An 18,509-nucleotide genomic window follows, 5' to 3' on the forward strand; every position below is an offset into this window, starting at 1 on the left:
ATTATTGTGAACCTAATTACACCAATTATTATCATTAAAAAATTGCACCATTATTAACACTATTGTATTTAGAATTATTTTATTATTTATATTATTATTTAAATGTATTGAGTTGGTGGCAATGACACTCATCAATCATACCTTAATTTAGTTATAAAATTATAAAAAATTTCTTATTTTTATAAAATAAAAAATGATATTATAAAGGTGTTTATGTCTTTTTATATTTTTATATATAATCTAAAAATATACACAATAATAAAATTTAAACTTAAAACATTATGATTTTCAATATATCAACTTTATCGTTTTAAATAAAATTTGGTTTTATTATTATCATCAATTTTTATAAATATATTTGTTGAATAATTTCTTACTCGCATCATGAGGGTGATCATAAATATGTGTTTGACTTAATTATTAGTATGTTTCTATTTTGATCGTCTAGGTTCAAAAAAAATTCTAATTTAGTCATTAATGCTATTGTCAATTGATTTTTTGTTCAATCCACTATTAAATCATTAACGAAATACTGACGTGGCATTAACGATAACTAAATTAACCCTCTAATAATTACAGATTCTATCAATTTGGTCTTAATTTTGAAATCTCTTAATCCAATTCTTAATGTTAATCGCCTCTCTTTGCTCCAACTTTTAGTTGTAATGAAGAGAAAGAGGGGAACTTTTTCTAATGGGCCGCCAACACTTACCCTGTTTCCCCATGTTTTTCTTCCATGGAGAACCATTACAGATCAATGATTTGGATCTCTAGATCTGTATAAAATTTTCAAATTTATTCATCATTTCATTTTTTCTGAAAAATTCCGTTACTGTGTTTTAATTGATCCGAATCTTTAGAGAATCATACTTCAAAAATTAGTTATTGAGGTTAGAGAAATCTCGTTAAGAAATTTCATACTTCTTTATATAAAATCTAAATTTCATATCTTGCAATTGACACATAACATCCATTTTTTGAAAGGAGAAACTTTTTCTCTGCCAAAAATGCGCTTAATTATTTTTTTACCTCTTCAATAATATGGTATTTTTTTTTGTGCTTAATTACAAATGTGTTAAAATTATTAATTAAAAATAAAAAATTTTTAAATAATACAAATGGTGTTAACAACAAATATTTAATGGTTATACTTAATTATTTAAATTGAAACATCAAAATATTAACAACAAGTTATAATAAATTATTTTTTATATTCTTACTAAAATATAATAATATTAACTAATTTGAACATTATTTAAATACATATTTGTTACTTGATAATATCATGTCTAAAATGGACATTTTATTTCTCAAAAATATTTTTTGACGGCAATACTAAACACTCAAATCTTAAACCAAACTCCTCAAAAGAACTTTTCAAAAGTGATACTAAACTAGCCCTTAGTAGCTAGAGTACATATGGGAGATCCTTGTATTATAAAGACAAGATCAAGTTAGGCTTTCTATTATTAAATGGATTAATTTAGCCTTTATACTATTAAGAAGAAATAAATAAGTTTAAATTATAATAGAGTTAACATTTATGGTTTAAAAAATATCAATTGTTGTTTAACATATTTAATATTATTAAAGTTTTTATGATTTTGCAAATGAAATATTTTTTTTGAAATTAAATTGCAATTAAAAAATAATTTTCAATATATTTTTTATACAGTAAAATGTTAAGTTTATTAAACCTCTCAATTTGGTCCCATTTGATTCGTTTTAATATTATAAAAATTAAATTGACCTATTTAATAATAGAGGAACTAATTTGATGATACATTTACCTTAATTTAGCACACAAATAAATCGTTAAGGATCTAAAGTTTTGAACTATAAATATAATTTGGGAAAAATACAAGAATTATTTGTGCAATTCATACAACTTACAATTATGTTAAAGCGACTAAAAGTGCTGAAAAGCCAACAAAATCAGTTTGCATAAAGAAATATAAGAAGAATTGTCCGATTATGTGCAACTTTATCTACTTCATAAGAGACATAGAAACTCAGAATATTTTAGCCAATATCTAAATTTTTTGCTGATGAGACTTAAAATAGAAAATAACTTGTACAAAAATATCCTTGCACGTTTTGTAGTGCTAAACGATTTCAGTACGAGACACGAGTTCTTATATTGGTAATGGAAAGAAGAATTAGCAACAATTCATTCCAGATGAATGATATAATCTTTTTAATTTTCAATCAGATGAAGCTTTACCATTTCAAAAGTATTCTCATTATTTGGAGTTCACTGGGATAAGGAATATGCATTTTCAAGGAACACAGTATTTATACCTTTCCAGCATATCATGATATTCCATCATTGACACCTGAGGCAAACAACCCACGTTATTTTCAACTATATTTTTATGATACTAACAATAAGCCAATTTGAAAGCAGAAATTATAAAAGGGATCGTGGAAATTCTTGAAGGAAATCCCTATGCCTAAGTTCTGAGGAAATTCTCCACCAGCATGCTTCACTGGTCATAGGTCACCATCAATACGAGGAATGATTACTTGAACAAAGCTACTCTTTAAGGTAATAGGTGACAAAAATGAGACAAATCAAAACTTTTTTTTTTTGGGTTAACCGAGTCGATCCACATTCTAATACTATTGATGCATACACAAGTAGAGAAAGAAAGGAAAAAGAGTCGTAACCGATGATTTTATTCCACACAGTTCCAACCTTTTTTAAGTATAATATTAGCTAACAACAATAAAAACAAATCAAAGAAAAAAATCACAACATTGGTAATTCCTGATACTTTGTTATTCATTTAACTAATTTCATTCCAACAAATCTCAGCATGAACAAAAATAAGACGAATGATGAAAAAATTATTCCTATAAAAGATGACGGATATATAAATCTGGCAAGATGAAAAGAGAAAAAAGAGGATAATAATGAGAAGTTTATAAAAATAATCAGAGTAGAAAGAAGAGTAGATTTCAATTGAATGTGTTTTTCTTTTTCCGAGTAACATTTGAATAGAATATTTTTTATTTTTTATTTAATTTTTTTCTATTTAAAAAGATAAGAAATAAATACTAATTGAGTTTTAATTTAATTGGCATCATCATTATTGTTAGATTAAGAGAATGTAGATTCCCACCTATTTGTATGTTATAATCGTGTCAAAATTATTTATGTTAATATAAATTAATTGTTGTTATCATATTGATTTTTTAATATTGTGACTAAATCTTATACCAGAACTTTAATGCCTTTTTCTAATCTTGATGATTGCCATGATGGATGATGCTTTGGGCTAACAGAGATTTTACTCTTGGGGCTGCTTACTCTCTAGCCCTCAATTCCTTCAAATAGATCTAAGCATGCTTGGTCACCCTATCTTTGTTCCAAGTCAAAATAGTCCCTCTAACCATTCACAAAAATGCAGCTGCAGGCAAACAATGTGGCAGAGCTGCAAAAGACAAGTGTAGTGTTGTTTCTAATCCTTATCACACCGAAGCAGATGAGGGTTCAATGTTGGTTTCTTTACAAATTTAGTATTAGAATCATCTTTGATGGTTTCACAAATAATCCGTGCCTTTTATGGGTTGAGTTTATATTTTATACAATACAACAGATCCAGAATCCCCTGGGTGTTTTTTGTTTTATTACCCGCTTAACCAAATGGACCAGAGAAAGCAAAAGAAACTAAAAGCTAGTGAAAGGGGTCTATATCCAAGCTGGGTTCTTCAAAGGAGCCACAATAGCCTTGACTTGCAAGTAATTGCTGAGACAGTGAACACCCTTTTCTCTTCCTTGTCCACTCATCTTGTACCCACCAAATGGGATGGCTGCGTCAAATACATCATAGCAGTTTATCCATACGGTTCCAACTTTCAATGCCCGGCTCAAGGTGTTAGCAGTGTCCAAGTCATTTGTAAATACACCAGCAGCCAGCCCGTATCTCGTACTATTTGCCCTCCGAATAACTTCATCCATGTCCCTTTAAGCAAACATTATTACATCACTTGAGCTTTAAAGTCATGTGTAATCACGATGAGGATGCACAAGGCAAGGTTGATTTGCTCACCTGAATTTAAGGATTGATTGAACTGGACCAAATATCTCATCCTGTGCAATCAACATATCTTCCTGGTGAAAGTTTAATCAGTTACCTATATTACCAGAGGTATACCATTCTTGCCAGTTGAAGTTGTAAATGTAATACCTTTACGTTGGTGAAAACAGTGGGCTGAATATAGAAGCCCTTGCTCCCTAATCTATCTCCTCCAGTTATAAGAATTGCTCCACTTTCGATACCTGATCTAATGTACCTCAATATCTTTTCAAATTGTTCCGAATCAATCTGATTTAAGTATGCATTGGTATCAGTTTGGAAGAGTACAGGAGAGAACCCCAGATTATAACAACGTACGCTGATTTTCATTGTTATTAGTATGTATGACATAGTAACTACTACATGAAGAAGTGGCTGACCATTATTTACCTGGGGACCCTGTTCAACTCCTGCCTTGAATGGATCACCAACGCTACGTTTCAGTGCACGTGCCTTTGCCTTCTCTATAAACTCATCATGCACATCCTCGTGTACATATGTACGAGAGCCGGCAGAGCAGCATTGCCCCTGCAAATGGTTTATAACTACAACTCATCGAAAGAATCCCAATATAGAAACTAATTTTGGTGTTACAAAAGCATTTTTACCTGATTAAAGAACAAAGCAAAGTGAGCCAGCTCAACGGCTTTGTCCACATCAGCATCCTTGCATACGATGAAAGGAGACTTTCCTCCAAGCTCCAATATTACGGGCTTAAGATTGCTTTTTGAAGCTAACTCAAGGACAATTTTTCCAGTTTCACTAGATCCAGTGAATGCAAGCTGTAAAATGGTTGTCATTTATCTGAGTCTCAAAGGTATTTAAAAGAGTCATGCGATGAAATATAAATTTCATGGATTACTTGTATTCCATTCTATCTAACAGAATATAAAGAAGCTTTAGTGCAAGGTTGATTGATAATATAAGGAAACAATGCCAGTGCCAGACATTAGTCTGGGAACTCAGAAAAGATGAAGTGATAAGCAGGAAAAAAAACGCTAATAAATGTTGAATGGAACTGACTATTTCTTTTAAGAATTTAAAGTACCTTATCCACATCCATGTGACTGGCAAGAGCAGCACCAGCAGTTGGACCAAAACCTGAAACCACATTTAGAACACCTGGAGGAAGTCCAGCCTGTGGAAACAATTCCCACTCAGAATGACTAAAAGATGAAGTTTAAATATTTTAAGAATAAATCAAGCACAACTTAGGATTTCAATGATAAAGTTACCAAACCATATACACATGAAGGAAAAAAAACTAAGCTTACATTCTTAATAATATAATAACAAAAGACTTGCAGATTTACCACCATAAAGTATCTGAATTCAATGTATTTAAATTCAGTTATAAATTTATTAAAAGAAGAAAGCAAAGGAAAACTAGAAGCCGGCTCTACGCTGATGATTCAATCTATTAATAAAAGTGAGTGTACATTTGAAATAAGTAAATAAGGAATATAGTCAAGAAATTACCTCATGAAGTAGCTTGGCAGCATAAAGAGCTGACAAAGGTGTCTGCTCTGCTGACTTAAGAACGATTGTACAGCCACATGCTAGGGCAGGCCCAACCTTCCAAGCAAACATGAGAAGAGGAAAATTCCACGGAATAATTTGACCAGCAACACCAATTGGTTCATGTATGGTTTGCACAAGGTGTGGACCATCAGCTGGAATTGTAAGACCATGAATCTTGTCTGCCCAACCTGAATAAGCCAAAGAATATTGTCAGATATCAAACAAAATATTAGGAAATGATCTTTGGTAGTTCAAAACACCAATTGAGTGTGATTTTCAGTGACTTTACTAACCAGCATAGTACCGAATTATTCGTGAGATCATTGGTAGTTCAATCTTAGCAGACTGTTCATACGGTTTTCCATTATCCCAAGTCTCAAGCGTTGCAAGTTCCTCGATATGCTTGTCAAGGAGATCAGCAAATCGAAACAATACCTTTGATCTTTCCTGGAATACAATAGACAAAGTTTAACAGGTAGAAAATTATTTAATAAGATAGAAGAAATAATAATAACTATGAAGTTACATAAGCAGTCATCTTTGGCCAAGGTCCTTCATCAAATGCCTTGCGAGCAGCACAAACAGCTCGATCAATATCTTCTGCATCACCTTCAGCAACATGAGCAATCACATCCCCTGTCCTGGGGTCATATGTTGGAAAAGTTTTACCTGTTTTAGATTAGGAGATTTAGTAAACAAGTAGCCAAAGAATGATTATCATAACATGCCTATGTGACACATTTATAAGCACATCAACAACAATGTACAATTGGTACGTTAATATAAGGAACAAAAAGCTCACCTGATGCTGAATCAACAAAGTTCCCATTAATCAAAAGCTGAGTGCAGTGCACTTTGATGGAAGGATTGATCGGGTTCTCAATACCAGCAGAAGTGCTGTAACCAGAAACCACTCTGCCCACTCCACAGAACCTCCCTGGAAGCAAAAGTTAAGTTCAACAATTAAGGCTAAAAACAAATATCGGCATTAATAAAGAGGAAATAACAAAAGTAAGTAGCCAACTCCCACCAAGATTTTCGGCTCTCAAACGTTCACATACCTTTCGATGAATAAAAGTACCCAATAAATTATTTGCAAAAACATAAAAAGACTACAAGGAAATGGGTAGACTATATCATGATTGTTTTATTTTTCTCCATATTTCTAGGTGCCACTCTTGAGTTGCCATAAATGCATTAATTTTCAGTTTTAAAAAAAGAAAAGAAAAAGAAAAACATGGATATCTTTTTGTATATATATTTTTTGGGTATTTTCAAAGTTGCGTTGGGAGAGGAGGGGTTTCACTTGGTTGTCAATGGCTCATAAGAGAAGTTGGCCACTACCTTATTTGCAATGATTTTGATATTTAGACATAGCTGAGAAAAGTTGTCACTGCTGATAAAATTGTGAACAAGTGTTGTAAAAATCATGAAATTGAATTTTTTTTAGTGTTTCATATTATTGTGAAAAATGTTATAAAAAAGAATATTGAGAAATCACATCATGTTAAAAATTATGCTTACTAAATTATTTTAACAACAATGGAATAGATTAGCAGTATTAAAAATATAAGTAAATATGCAAGGGTAATTTATTTTGAAAACTTATTAAAAAACAAATTTCGGATTTACTTTAAAAATAATAAAAATTATTTAATTCTAAAATTACATTTATTTTATTACGATATCATAATTGAATAAACTCAAAACATGTTTATTGTTTACCAACAGAAAAAAAGGCACTTTTTCCTTTGAAAAAAAAACAGCAAATGCCTCTTTCAATCGCTTTCGTTGTAGGCTCGGCTTTAGCAAAGTGTTAATGAATTATGACTACGAAGAAAAGCTTTGAGCGACCAGAAAAAACATTTACAGGGCATAACACATACGTATTATTTATATTATTACGATTCTAGAACCGAAAAGTAAAATTGATGTTAAATTCTTTTTTGACATGTTTCAAATTTGAATAATCTCTCATTCACATTTTGATTCTTTTATTATACATAACAAAATGCGTTAAAATACATTATAAAAATTGATCTAATCAATTCTAATCACCATCTCTATTTCGTTAAAATCAAATTTTAATTTTTCTATTGTTTTGCGAGAAATTTTCAATCAACGTGAAGCATTATAATAAGATACAAAAATTGATCTAATCAATCTTCATCAATATTCACATTTCGTTTTTCAAAAGAACAGAAAAAACATTCACAAAACAATGAAGTAATCAATTCAAATACAAATACCTTTAGGAAGGAGGGAAGAATAAGACAATGAGCAGGAAAGCAATGAAGAAATCCTCCTAGCCGCCATCCTCGATTATCTAAGAAACGATGTGGTTACGTTTTCGCTGAACTATTTGATAACATAGAAATCAAACGGGGAATTGGATTTAAGTAGGCGGAAGGTGAGGAAGATCAAAGTAGTTGGGTGACATTTCTAAGCAACTAAATTAGTGCCACGTGGAGTGAAAGGGTGGTGTGATTTCTTTGATTAAAATCCAAAAATTAGGGATACAAATCTCCACAAAAGTGGCGCTTTTTTTCTCCGTTGAAAACCAGATTTGCTTTACTGCGTGTGGCGTCGTCGACTATGACTACGACTATTCCCATTTCTTTTAATTTTTTGGATAAGTGTTTTTAAATTGGATATAAATAAATATGTTTTTTTAAGAAATAAATAAATTAATTATCACAATATTTTAGTTAATTTATGCTTAAACTTTTACATTTTCGTTATAATTTTTATTACATTTATTTTAATTTGATGTGTATTACTACATAGATTATACTTCCACTATTATTCTAAAAATTAATTAAGTATAAAATAAAGTTTCCAGTAAGTTTTAAAATAAAAAAAATGATGACATATTATTTTAAAAAATTTTATAAACAAATAATTAAATTTAACCGAATAAAATAATTTTTAAAAATAGTCCTGAAGTTGTAATTGTAGACATTGGTTTTTCAACGCTAAAGCCCGTTATATTAAATTTGAATTAAAAATATGTATAACATGTTATAATTTTATATATTTATCCATTAAAATAAATAATAAACATATCAAAGCTCCACATCAACAAACGTAATACATTAAAATTGACGTCTTATTATTTGACAAGTATTAACTTCAACTTTTATAATTCCATTACTTAATATTTCGGAATAAATAGTAATTTTTATTCCAACTTCTAAGTTTTTTTAATCATGACTATTAACGTCTAAAGATTCGTCCGAAAAGTAGAAGAGTTTAGGCAAAAAAATGAGCTTTGACAAAAAAGAAGCCTCATTTTATAAATGGATCGGACCTCAAGTAGAATTTTTTGCTCGGGCCCTACCTGAATCACCCTAATTTTTTTGTCATTTTCTTGTCATTTTATTATTATTTAAATATTGTATAACTCTTGTTTTATTGTTAATTTTGCTATTATTTTAGAGGCATCTGCTTGTTAAGTTGCAACTATCTTCGTAAGTATAAAGACTCTTTTTTTGATGTATTTCAAATTTGTTGGGATTTGGGAAACATTTATTTTAATATTTTTAGTATACTTGATGTATTCTATTTTTTAACTTTGTCTTATATAAAAAATTCTAAAAATAATTAATACGAGCAGGCAGGGTCGGGTTTAAATAGAATTTTAGATCTATTTTATAGGTCAGACAAGAACCATGCCTAAAAAACGAGCCTAAAATGATAAAATCTAATCAAACTCAATGTTTTCATGTTAAAAAGTAAACCAATTCTTTTTATATATAAACTTTCATAAAAGTAGAAGCTATAACGAATCATCAATTATGCCAAGGTCAATTTCCATTAGAAGAAGAAGAAACAAGAAAAAGAAAATCTAATAAATAAGTAGATTATAGGAGGAAATTTTCTTCATCTTTTTTTAAGAAAAATATTTTTATTAGAGGGAAAGAAATGAAAATAAATTTAAAGTGGAAAACAATTATTGTTTTAATGGGCTATTTTACCCAAATGACCTAAAAAATAATTAATTATGTAAATGATCCTGGTTAAAAAATAATCACTCAAATAATTTAAAATGAACAGTGTCCCAGTACCCCAATTTTTTTTAAAATCTGGTACAAGGGTGTTGGCCATCAGTCCCAACACCCCAAAAAAATATTTTTTTAATCTGATAAAAGGGTGTCGGCCATCAGTGTGCCAGCACCCCTAATTTTTTTTTGAATACTGGTATAATCGTATACCAGTATGATACGAGGTCAAAAAAAATACAAGGGTGCCAACCATCTAGTCCCTAGCACCCCAAAATTTATTGTTTTACCAGCTGACAAAGATTGTGTCAGAAATTTATCTAACGCCGGCCATTTACTACCCCCAACCCAAGTTTACTGTTCATTTTAGGTTATTTGGGTGATTGTTTTTGAACCAGAGTTATTTACATAATTAATTATTTTTTCGGTTCATTTGGGTGAAAATAGCCTCATAATGGGAATGTAAAATGCGTTGAGCATCAGATAATTGCAATAATTTTTGAAAATAATTTGGATTAATTACAAGGAAATTTTTGTATATTAATCGAATCTGAATATTTTTGAAAGTCTGAATTGGATTGGGTAAACTACAAAAAATAGTCACTTATGTTTAAAATGTTACATTTTAGTCACTTATGTTATTGTTTTGTTACAAAGTGGTCACTTTACCGTTAAACTCTGTTATCTCCCTAACGACAGTCCTACGTTTTGTAAATCGTATGAATTTTATGCTTATTATGTATTGTTTGATTGATTATTTCAGAAACAATACGATAATGAACCTAGAGAATACGATATGTTAATTATTTCAGTAACAATACGATAATGAAGTACTTGACAGCTTAAAAGTCCCGTATGAACCTAGAGAATACTTAGGATACAAATGACATGTCATTAGGGATTATATGTTTCGAGTGTTGGTCTTGAATGTCCTACCGATGGTTAAGGTCCTACACTTGTTGCGAATTCTCCACATCTCGTATGAGCAGCATCGTATAGCTAACATTTTGACCCACACCTCGTGTGAGTAGGCCCATCTCACAGCTCGTGTGAGCAATGTAACAACCCGAAATTGGGGCTAGTCAGAATAGTGGTTTCGGGACCACAAATTTGACGAGAAAAAAATTTATTTTCATTATATTTTTATGGTCTATGATTTCACAAAATGATTTTGTGAAAATTTTGTTTGAAAATTTTGATATTTGGGCACTCAATTTAGTCAAAAGGACTAAATTGTAAAAAGTGCAAAAATTGAGTTCTATATGTTAGAGGTGTCCAATTGTTATGAAATTTTAAATTGAAGGTCTTTATATGGTAATTAGACCATTGGTTAAGTTGGTGGACAAAAATGGGTATGGTTAGGTATGTTTCCAAAGTTTTTCATTAAGGGCATTTTGGTCATTTAGTTATTAAAATGAATTAATAACAAAATTAAAAGCCAATTTTTGTCCACCTTCAACCCCTAGGCCGAAAATTGCATGAAGAAACCATGGCTAGGGTTTTTCAAGCTTCCGATCTCGATTGTAAGTCCGTTCTATCCCCGTTTTTAATGATTTTTACGTTTTTGAAATCTTCGTAACAAGATTTACCTATTTTTACCATTGTTTTGAACTAGGGTTTGTGTTTAAAAATTTTCCCATGAATGATATGCATGTATTTTGATGTTTTATGGAAGAATATAAATGTTTGGAGTGTGATAAATGATTTGTACCGAGTAATTTTCGATGAAAATGCCTAAAAGGATTAATTTGTAAAAGTTATAAAATATGGCACAAGTGTGTGAATAAGTGAGTATTGTGGACTGTTATAGTTATGAAAATGGTTCATCTAGGCCTAAAATGCAAGGAAATTGAATAAAAATTATTTTACGAGCCTAGGGGCAAAAACATAATTTTTCCAAAGTATGATTTTTGGACTGGAATGAATAGTGTGAAGGTTATATAAGTTAAATGTATTGTTATAAATCAAGAAAGACGATAAATTGAAATTGATCGATAAAAAGAAAAGTGAGAAAAAGTGAAAAATTCCCGAATGAACCTTTGGAATAAAAAGGGATACGAATGAAGTGACAGAAATGATCACATGTGTGGCACGGATTGTGTGTAGGCCACTATGTAAAAGTGAAAGTGATGGTCATGTGTGTAGTACTATGTGAAGGCTACTACTTGTACCGGAATGATAGGTCACATGTGTAGTACTATGTGCAGGCTACTATGCGTACCGGATAGTTTCGATCACGTGTGTAGTACTATGTGCAGACTACTACGTGTATCGAATGGTAACGGTCACATGTGTAATACTATGTGTAGGCTACTATGTGAACCGAACATCATTGATTAGTAAGGTGGTTGCTATGTGTTGATTCCACCGGACATCATTGATTAATGAGGTGCTTGCTATGTGCTGAATCCACCGAGTATCTGTTATTATTCCGAAGTGTTCATCGGGAAATTGACTAAGTGTAATTGAATAATGAATATAGGTGTAGAATTGAATTGAATATCGACTTAGAAATGGAAAATTGAATTTTGAATTGAATTGTGATTGAAAGTGAAAGAGTGGAATTATGAAATAGTACATTTAGCAATAAAACAGTTTAGGCAGCAACAGTTGTGTAACTTTGAAAAATCACCAAAAATGGTGGAGATTGAATTAGAGGCCTAATAATATATGAAATTGAAGGTGAATGAGTCTATTTTCACATTAAAGAAATAGAGCAAGCAAAAGAGTTGTATATTTTGAGATATTTGAAGTTTAGTTAGGCAGAGTCAGAATGAGTTTGGAATCCCCTGTTCTGAATTTGAAAAATTTTCAAAAATTGTAAAAAAAATAATTATGGGATAAATTTTATATTTTTAGAATCCTAAGTGAATCTATTTTCAATAGAAACAAATAGAAACAATATTTGAATTCTGTACAATGAGATAATTAATTTTTAGTAAAGAGAGGTCAAAACTATCGAGCAGTAAAATAGGGGAAACTTTAAAGAATAAACTGTACTATTTGGCTAAACAAAAAATTCTGAAAATTTTATGGTAAGAAGATATGTGAATCTAGTTTTGGGGAAAATTTATGGATCTTAATTTTGAGTTCTTTAGCTCCAGGTAAAAATAATTTAGTGACTCTGACTCGAATAAACAGCTTTGAATATACATGTGAGTGAATAGTGAAATTGTAGTTAATGTTGTTTAAGTGTGTTATACACATTAAGGGTGTGGAATAGAGAGAGGAGGAGGAAAATTGGAAGAACATATGAATGATTTGTGTATAATTGGCCATATGCTTGATTATAATCGATAAACGATTGAAAAGAAATTATGTTTATAATTGTTCATTATTAGTTATAATTAAAGTTCATGTGAGAAAATAAAGTTTCATAGTATGTGTATGTGGTATACTTGGTATATGATTTGGTATGTAGCAATGTCAGAAATGGTTTATGAATTAACTCATGTTGATAAGTTTGATACATAAATAAATGTGGTGCTTATCCATGCTTATAATGCTTATACTATATGTTTATTTGGCTAGCATGTTTGGTGTGTATGCTTAGGCTTTGGCCAAGTTGTGGCTGAATTACGCCACATTAAATTTATAAAAGTATGTATTGAGATGGTAAATGTCTAGATGAAAATATGCTTGTGATCATTGAGATGGTAAATGTCTAGATGAAAATATGCTTGTGATCATAAAAGGGTGGTAAGGTTTAAAGTTTGTAATCTTTATTAAAATGCTTTATCATGTGGTTAGTCTTCAAAAAGATTAGCTTGCGACTATGGTTGAGTGTAATGTTTATATCTTGTGTGATATGCATAGGAAACGGGAGTGGAAAGGAAATGAAATACTAGGTTCATGCTTGAAGTGTAAAATGATGCAAAAAGGGGACGTTAAGTTAAACGATAAATATATATTAGTATTGAACTTAATGAAATTGAATTGTACGTGAATTAAATGGAAATTGTAAATGATATGATTTGAATTAAATGAATTATTGTGGTATTGAAATGTATATTGGATTGAGAAATTGAATTGAATCGTGAAAATGAGAATCGTGAATTAAATGAAATGGAAATGAAGTATTGAATTGCATGAGTATGTATTGCGTCTCAGAAGCCCTATTTGTTACAAATATAGTATTTTGAAGTTATAACGTGAAGATTTATAAAAGCATGTTAAAAATTTGAAGAGTTTAAATTTGAATGAAATTTTATAACTCGGTTTAACATGTTTATAAGTGTATGTGTTCTGGTAATGCCTCGTACCCTATTCCTGCGTCGAATATGGGTAAGGGGTGTTACAATGTAACATCGCCAGATTCAGTCATAACCTTTAGATCGGAATTAGGGTGTTACAAGCAATATTGAGAAGGTTACGTTATATGAAAAGGTGTTCCTGAGTATTCGATGCTATTCTGTACGGTTCAACGAGTAAGAAAAGGATTAATGAAAGGCATGTATAAGAACCTATTATTGCTAATGTTCATTTGAAAAGGTAAAATGGGTATGAATTCATAAAATGTAACGAATGAGAAGTTGTTATGTAATGAAAAAGAAATGTATGGAATTTATTTCCTAGAATATGAGATGTTATGTTTTAATGATTTTTACTAACCATATGAATTATGGTGCATACGAAAGTTTAATGTTAAATGATGAAATGGGCATGGTTGTATGGATTGTTAATTGATGTTCGGTAAGTTGAAGTTTACCTTTTACGAACTTACTAAGCATTAAATGCTTATGTGGTTGTTTTTCCTTTTTTATGTAGATCATCGGAAGCTCAATCTATTGGAACTTAGTCGGAGTCCTATCACACTATCCCGCGATCACTTTGGTAGTTTTGGGTTATTTTGATCTATAGTTATAAATGGTATGTATAGGGTTTAATGTCATTTATACTTTTGTTGTGTTTTGGTTACTTTTGTAAATGGTTATGTGCATATATGGAATAGTTGACTTGTACATGTTAAAAGCTATATGAATATGGTCATTTTGGTATGCTTAATTTGAATGGTGAAATGGATTGACAATTGTTTTAAATAGGTACCTATTTTACCTATATTTTGTGTTTGAGATGTGGCATTATAGTTTTGTTCTTAATTAATTTTATTATGGTATTAAATGAGGTGTCTTGGAATGACATATTGGTTATAAGATTTATGTTAATTGAATTGGTATGTTTATGAATGTTTGAAGTGTGTTTAGGTCCATTAAATGTATGTACAAATAGAGTGGCTTGTTGGGCAAGGTTTGATTTTGAAATAACTTGTTTTAGGGGCTAATTATGGAGCACGCGGCTTGAAATAGCTTGTTAGGCAAGGCTGTCACACGGCCTTGTGCCACACACGGCCGTGTGTCTTAAAAATTTTAGTGCATGTTGGTTCACACGGGCATAGAGAGTTACATGACCTGGCAACATGGTCGTGTGACCCTAAGCCACACAGTCACAAAGAGTTACACGGTCTATGCACACGAGCGTGTGGAGTAGTCACACAGGCGTGTGGAGTAGCCACACTGCCATTTCTGGAGTCACACGGTCTGGGCTACGACCTGGCCATACAGTCGTGTGACCCTTATTTTCACAATTTTTCATGTTTTTTTCAAATTTTTTTGATTTATTCAAATCAATCCCCAATTATTTTTAAATCATTTTTAGAGCCTTGAATGCTCGGTTTAAAGCCCAAATGAGTATTATTGCCATGATTAAATTGTGTATTTGTTATTTACTTTGTAGGTTGAATTATTATTCTGTATTGAAGTTAAACGTTTTGCTTTGTACAGTAATGCTTTGTAACCTTAATCTGACAACAAAGATAGGTTAGGGGTGTTATAATATGATTTTTACTATTTTTGTAGGAACGGTACCAGGTTGTGAGACCTTGACTCTATGATTCAGAATATTTTCCCGATCAGAGGGTTCTGCCGTTTTTGAATGCCACAGGGTTTGGGGTAGCCGCGTACATTGAGATTGTTGACTACAAGCCGATTTAATATCAGCCCTAGTTGAATGATGGTGCCCGGAGACACACACGTTCCACCTCTCGTGTGGGAAGGCAACAATAACACTTCAAGATGTAGCAGTCCAACTGAGGCTGTCTATTAACGGAGAAGCAGTGATCAGGCTGGAAAAAATGCTCGATCCGTAGGGCACTTGCGAACGATTACTAGGAAGAGTGCCCCTCAATGATAAGGAAGGAAAATTAACCAAGTTAAAATTCATGTGGTTAAGAAATAACTTCAAACATATACCGAGACACCCAACGCAAATGGACATTATCTACGCTGCAAAAGTGTTTATTCTGCAACTCATAGGTGGGGTATTGATGCCAGACGTAAATCAGAATAAAGTCCACATCATGTACCTCCCCTTACTGGAAGAACTGGCCTAAGTCGGGAATTATAGTTGGGGTTTTGCAGTACTGATGTGCTTATACCGCAACAGTAAACAATTCAACTCTATTAAAACATGACAATATATAATTCAACCTCGAAATTCGGTTGTACACTCTCAAACACTCCCATTTGCAATCCATTACATCACACCTATTTGATGGTACATTCTCAAATACGGTATCCTCATTTGATGGTACACACCCAAACACTCTCATTTGCTGGTAATCTCAACAATCTTTTCCCCATCTAATTACAATACCACTAAAAGGGTGTTGGCCATCAGTGTCCCAACACCCCCAAAAAATATTTTTTAAAAAAATTTGGTATTGAGGTGCCAGTCATTAGTGTCCCAGCACCCTAAAAAAATTGTTTTTTTAAATTTGGTATAAAGGTGCCAACCATCAGTGTTCCAACACCTAATTTTTTTTAATCTGGTACTGGGGTGCCAGCCATCAGTGTCCCAGCATCCAATTTATTTTTAAATCTGGTACAAGAGTGTCGGCCATCAATGTCCTAGCACTAATTTTTTTTAAACCTGGTACTGGGGTGTCGACATCAGTGTCCCAACACCCAATTTTTCTTTTAATCTGGTATAAGGGTGCAGACCATCAATGTCCTAACACCCAAAAAAGATATTTTTTAATCTAATAAAGGAGTGTCGACCATCAATGTGCTAACACCCCAAATTTTTTTTTTGAATACTGGTATATACAAGGTAAAAAAATACCAGGGTGCCGGCCATCTAGTCCCTGGCACCAAAAAAATTATTTTTTATCACCTGACAATGATTGTGTTAGAAGTTTATCTAATGCCGGCCATTTACTACCCCCAACCCAAGTTTACTGTTCATTTTAGGTTATTTGGGTGATTGTTTTTGAACCAGGGTTATTTACATAATTCATTATTTTTTTGGGTCATTTGGGTAAAATAGCCTCATAATGGGAATGTGAAATGCGTTGAGCATAAGATAATTGCAATAATTTTCGAAAATAATTTGGATGAATTACAAGGAAAATTTTGTATATTAGTCGAATCTGAATGTTTTTGTAAGTCTGAATTGGATTGGGTAAACTACAAAAATAGTCACTTATGTTTGAAATGTTATGTTTTAGTCACTTACATTATCATTTTATTACGAAGTGGTCACTTTACTGTTAAACTCTGTTATCTCCCTAACGGCAGTCCTACGTGGCAGTCCATTGGATAATTAATCTAATACCCTCTTAAACCAAACTAAAAATTAATTAACACAACTTAAAATATTACTATTTTACTTTGAATAATTTTCTTAATTTAATATATATTTTAAATATGGAGCATTTTAAATAAAAACACAAGTTTGAAGAAACTTTTGAACATATGAAAATATTTTATTTTATCTATTATATTATTAATTTGACATTCAAAATAAATTTTATTTTAATTTTTTTTACATAATATAATTTTGCATTTAACGTATTATTGTAATACTAATTATTAGTAATAATAACTAAAATAATATTAATATATGAAATATTAAGTTACTTAGCATGAATAATGTTTTATAAATATAATAATAGAGTTTTTATACATTTAAACTATGTTGAATAATAATAGATAAATTTAAAAAATGATTTTATTTTTATTTTAATATTAATATTAATTTATAACTAATAATAGTTAAAGTCGTATGAAATAATATGATAAATTTAACAAATTTTTTTATTCATTTAACTATACAATCGAGTTAAATAATATTAAATAAAATCATATTAATTATGTTTTTATTTATTATATAATAGAGTGTTGGATTCAAAGTATTATTTTAATATTAATTTTTTATTAATAAAAATTAAAAATAATATCAACTAATGAATAAATATAAAAAAATTAGATTAGATTAATTATTACTTACTAATTTAATGAAGACTTGATAACTAATATTTTATATGTCATAAAATAAAAATATATTATTAAATAAATGAAAGTAATTGATCATGTATTTTCTTTTTAACAATCTCATTATAAATTCTGATCTTTTTGATATAATACCTAAAACTACGAATAACTAAAGGTATGTATATAGTTCCAAAATATTATATATTGTTCTATCAAATATATATGTATATAGCTTACTATTTTAGAAGTATTTATGAACCGGGCTGAGCGGAAATTTATTTTATACAATATCAATATTTTTATTTAGAAATAATAAAATGAAAATTAAATAAAAAAAATTTAATTTAAATATGAGACAGGTGGAATGGAATGAATGGGGTAGATGGACCATGTTCTGCATGTCCTGCCTTATCTATAAACCATACTTTGTAAAGTTGAATTTGTTTTATAATATTTTTGCGTGAAGAGGAATTTGTAGTGAATAAAGTTGTGGGTTGAGTTCTTAATGCAATTTTCTTTTACAAGCTTGAAATCACAAAATCGGTTCTAATGTAAACCCCAAAAATGGTTCTAAATATCATTCATATTTTTTTTAAAGTAAATCAAAATTTCCTTTCGACTTTAAATTAGTATTT

The 18,509-nt window shown here is 30.6% G+C and overlaps 1 protein-coding gene across 2 annotated transcripts; it reads right to left on the reverse strand.

Moving 5' to 3' along the window:
• Positions 1-3,489: 3,489 nt before the first annotated feature.
• On the reverse strand, positions 3,490-8,216 carry LOC107909633 (benzaldehyde dehydrogenase, mitochondrial). 2 transcript variants are annotated; one of them, XM_016837244.2, is made up of 11 exons: positions 7,853-8,216; positions 6,406-6,540; positions 6,130-6,272; positions 5,897-6,050; positions 5,562-5,791; positions 5,131-5,220; positions 4,691-4,864; positions 4,473-4,610; positions 4,194-4,331; positions 4,056-4,117; positions 3,490-3,968 (listed from the first exon to the last, which is right to left on the reverse strand). In XM_016837244.2, the coding sequence occupies exons 1-11, from the start codon at positions 7,917-7,919 to the stop codon at positions 3,695-3,697; spliced, it is 1,605 nt and encodes a 534-aa protein (XP_016692733.1). In that variant the 5' UTR covers positions 7,920-8,216; the 3' UTR covers positions 3,490-3,694. The 2 variants fall into 2 exon arrangements, with proteins under 2 accessions (XP_016692733.1, XP_040944880.1); XM_041088946.1 differs by having other exon boundaries at positions 3,881-3,968; positions 4,056-4,113; positions 7,853-8,096.
• Between the last annotated feature and the right edge of the window lie 10,293 nt (positions 8,217-18,509).

The sequence above is a fragment of the Gossypium hirsutum genome, chromosome D02, assembly GCF_007990345.1.
Source record: "Gossypium hirsutum isolate 1008001.06 chromosome D02, Gossypium_hirsutum_v2.1, whole genome shotgun sequence".
Classification (NCBI taxonomy): domain Eukaryota; kingdom Viridiplantae; phylum Streptophyta; class Magnoliopsida; order Malvales; family Malvaceae; genus Gossypium; species Gossypium hirsutum.

Bases quoted from the DNA above. Each gene is read 5' to 3' on its own strand.
- LOC107909633 (XM_016837244.2), bottom strand. From the start codon at position 7,919: ATGGCGGCTAGGAGGATTTCTTCATTGCTTTCCTGCTCATTGTCTTAT. The intron at 6,541-7,852 runs GTATTTGTATTT...TTTTGCTTCCAG, and splicing joins TTCTTCCCTCCTTCCTAAAG to GGAGGTTCTGTGGAGTGGGC. The intron at 6,273-6,405 runs GTGAGCTTTTTG...AATCTAAAACAG, and splicing joins CTTTGTTGATTCAGCATCAG to GTAAAACTTTTCCAACATAT.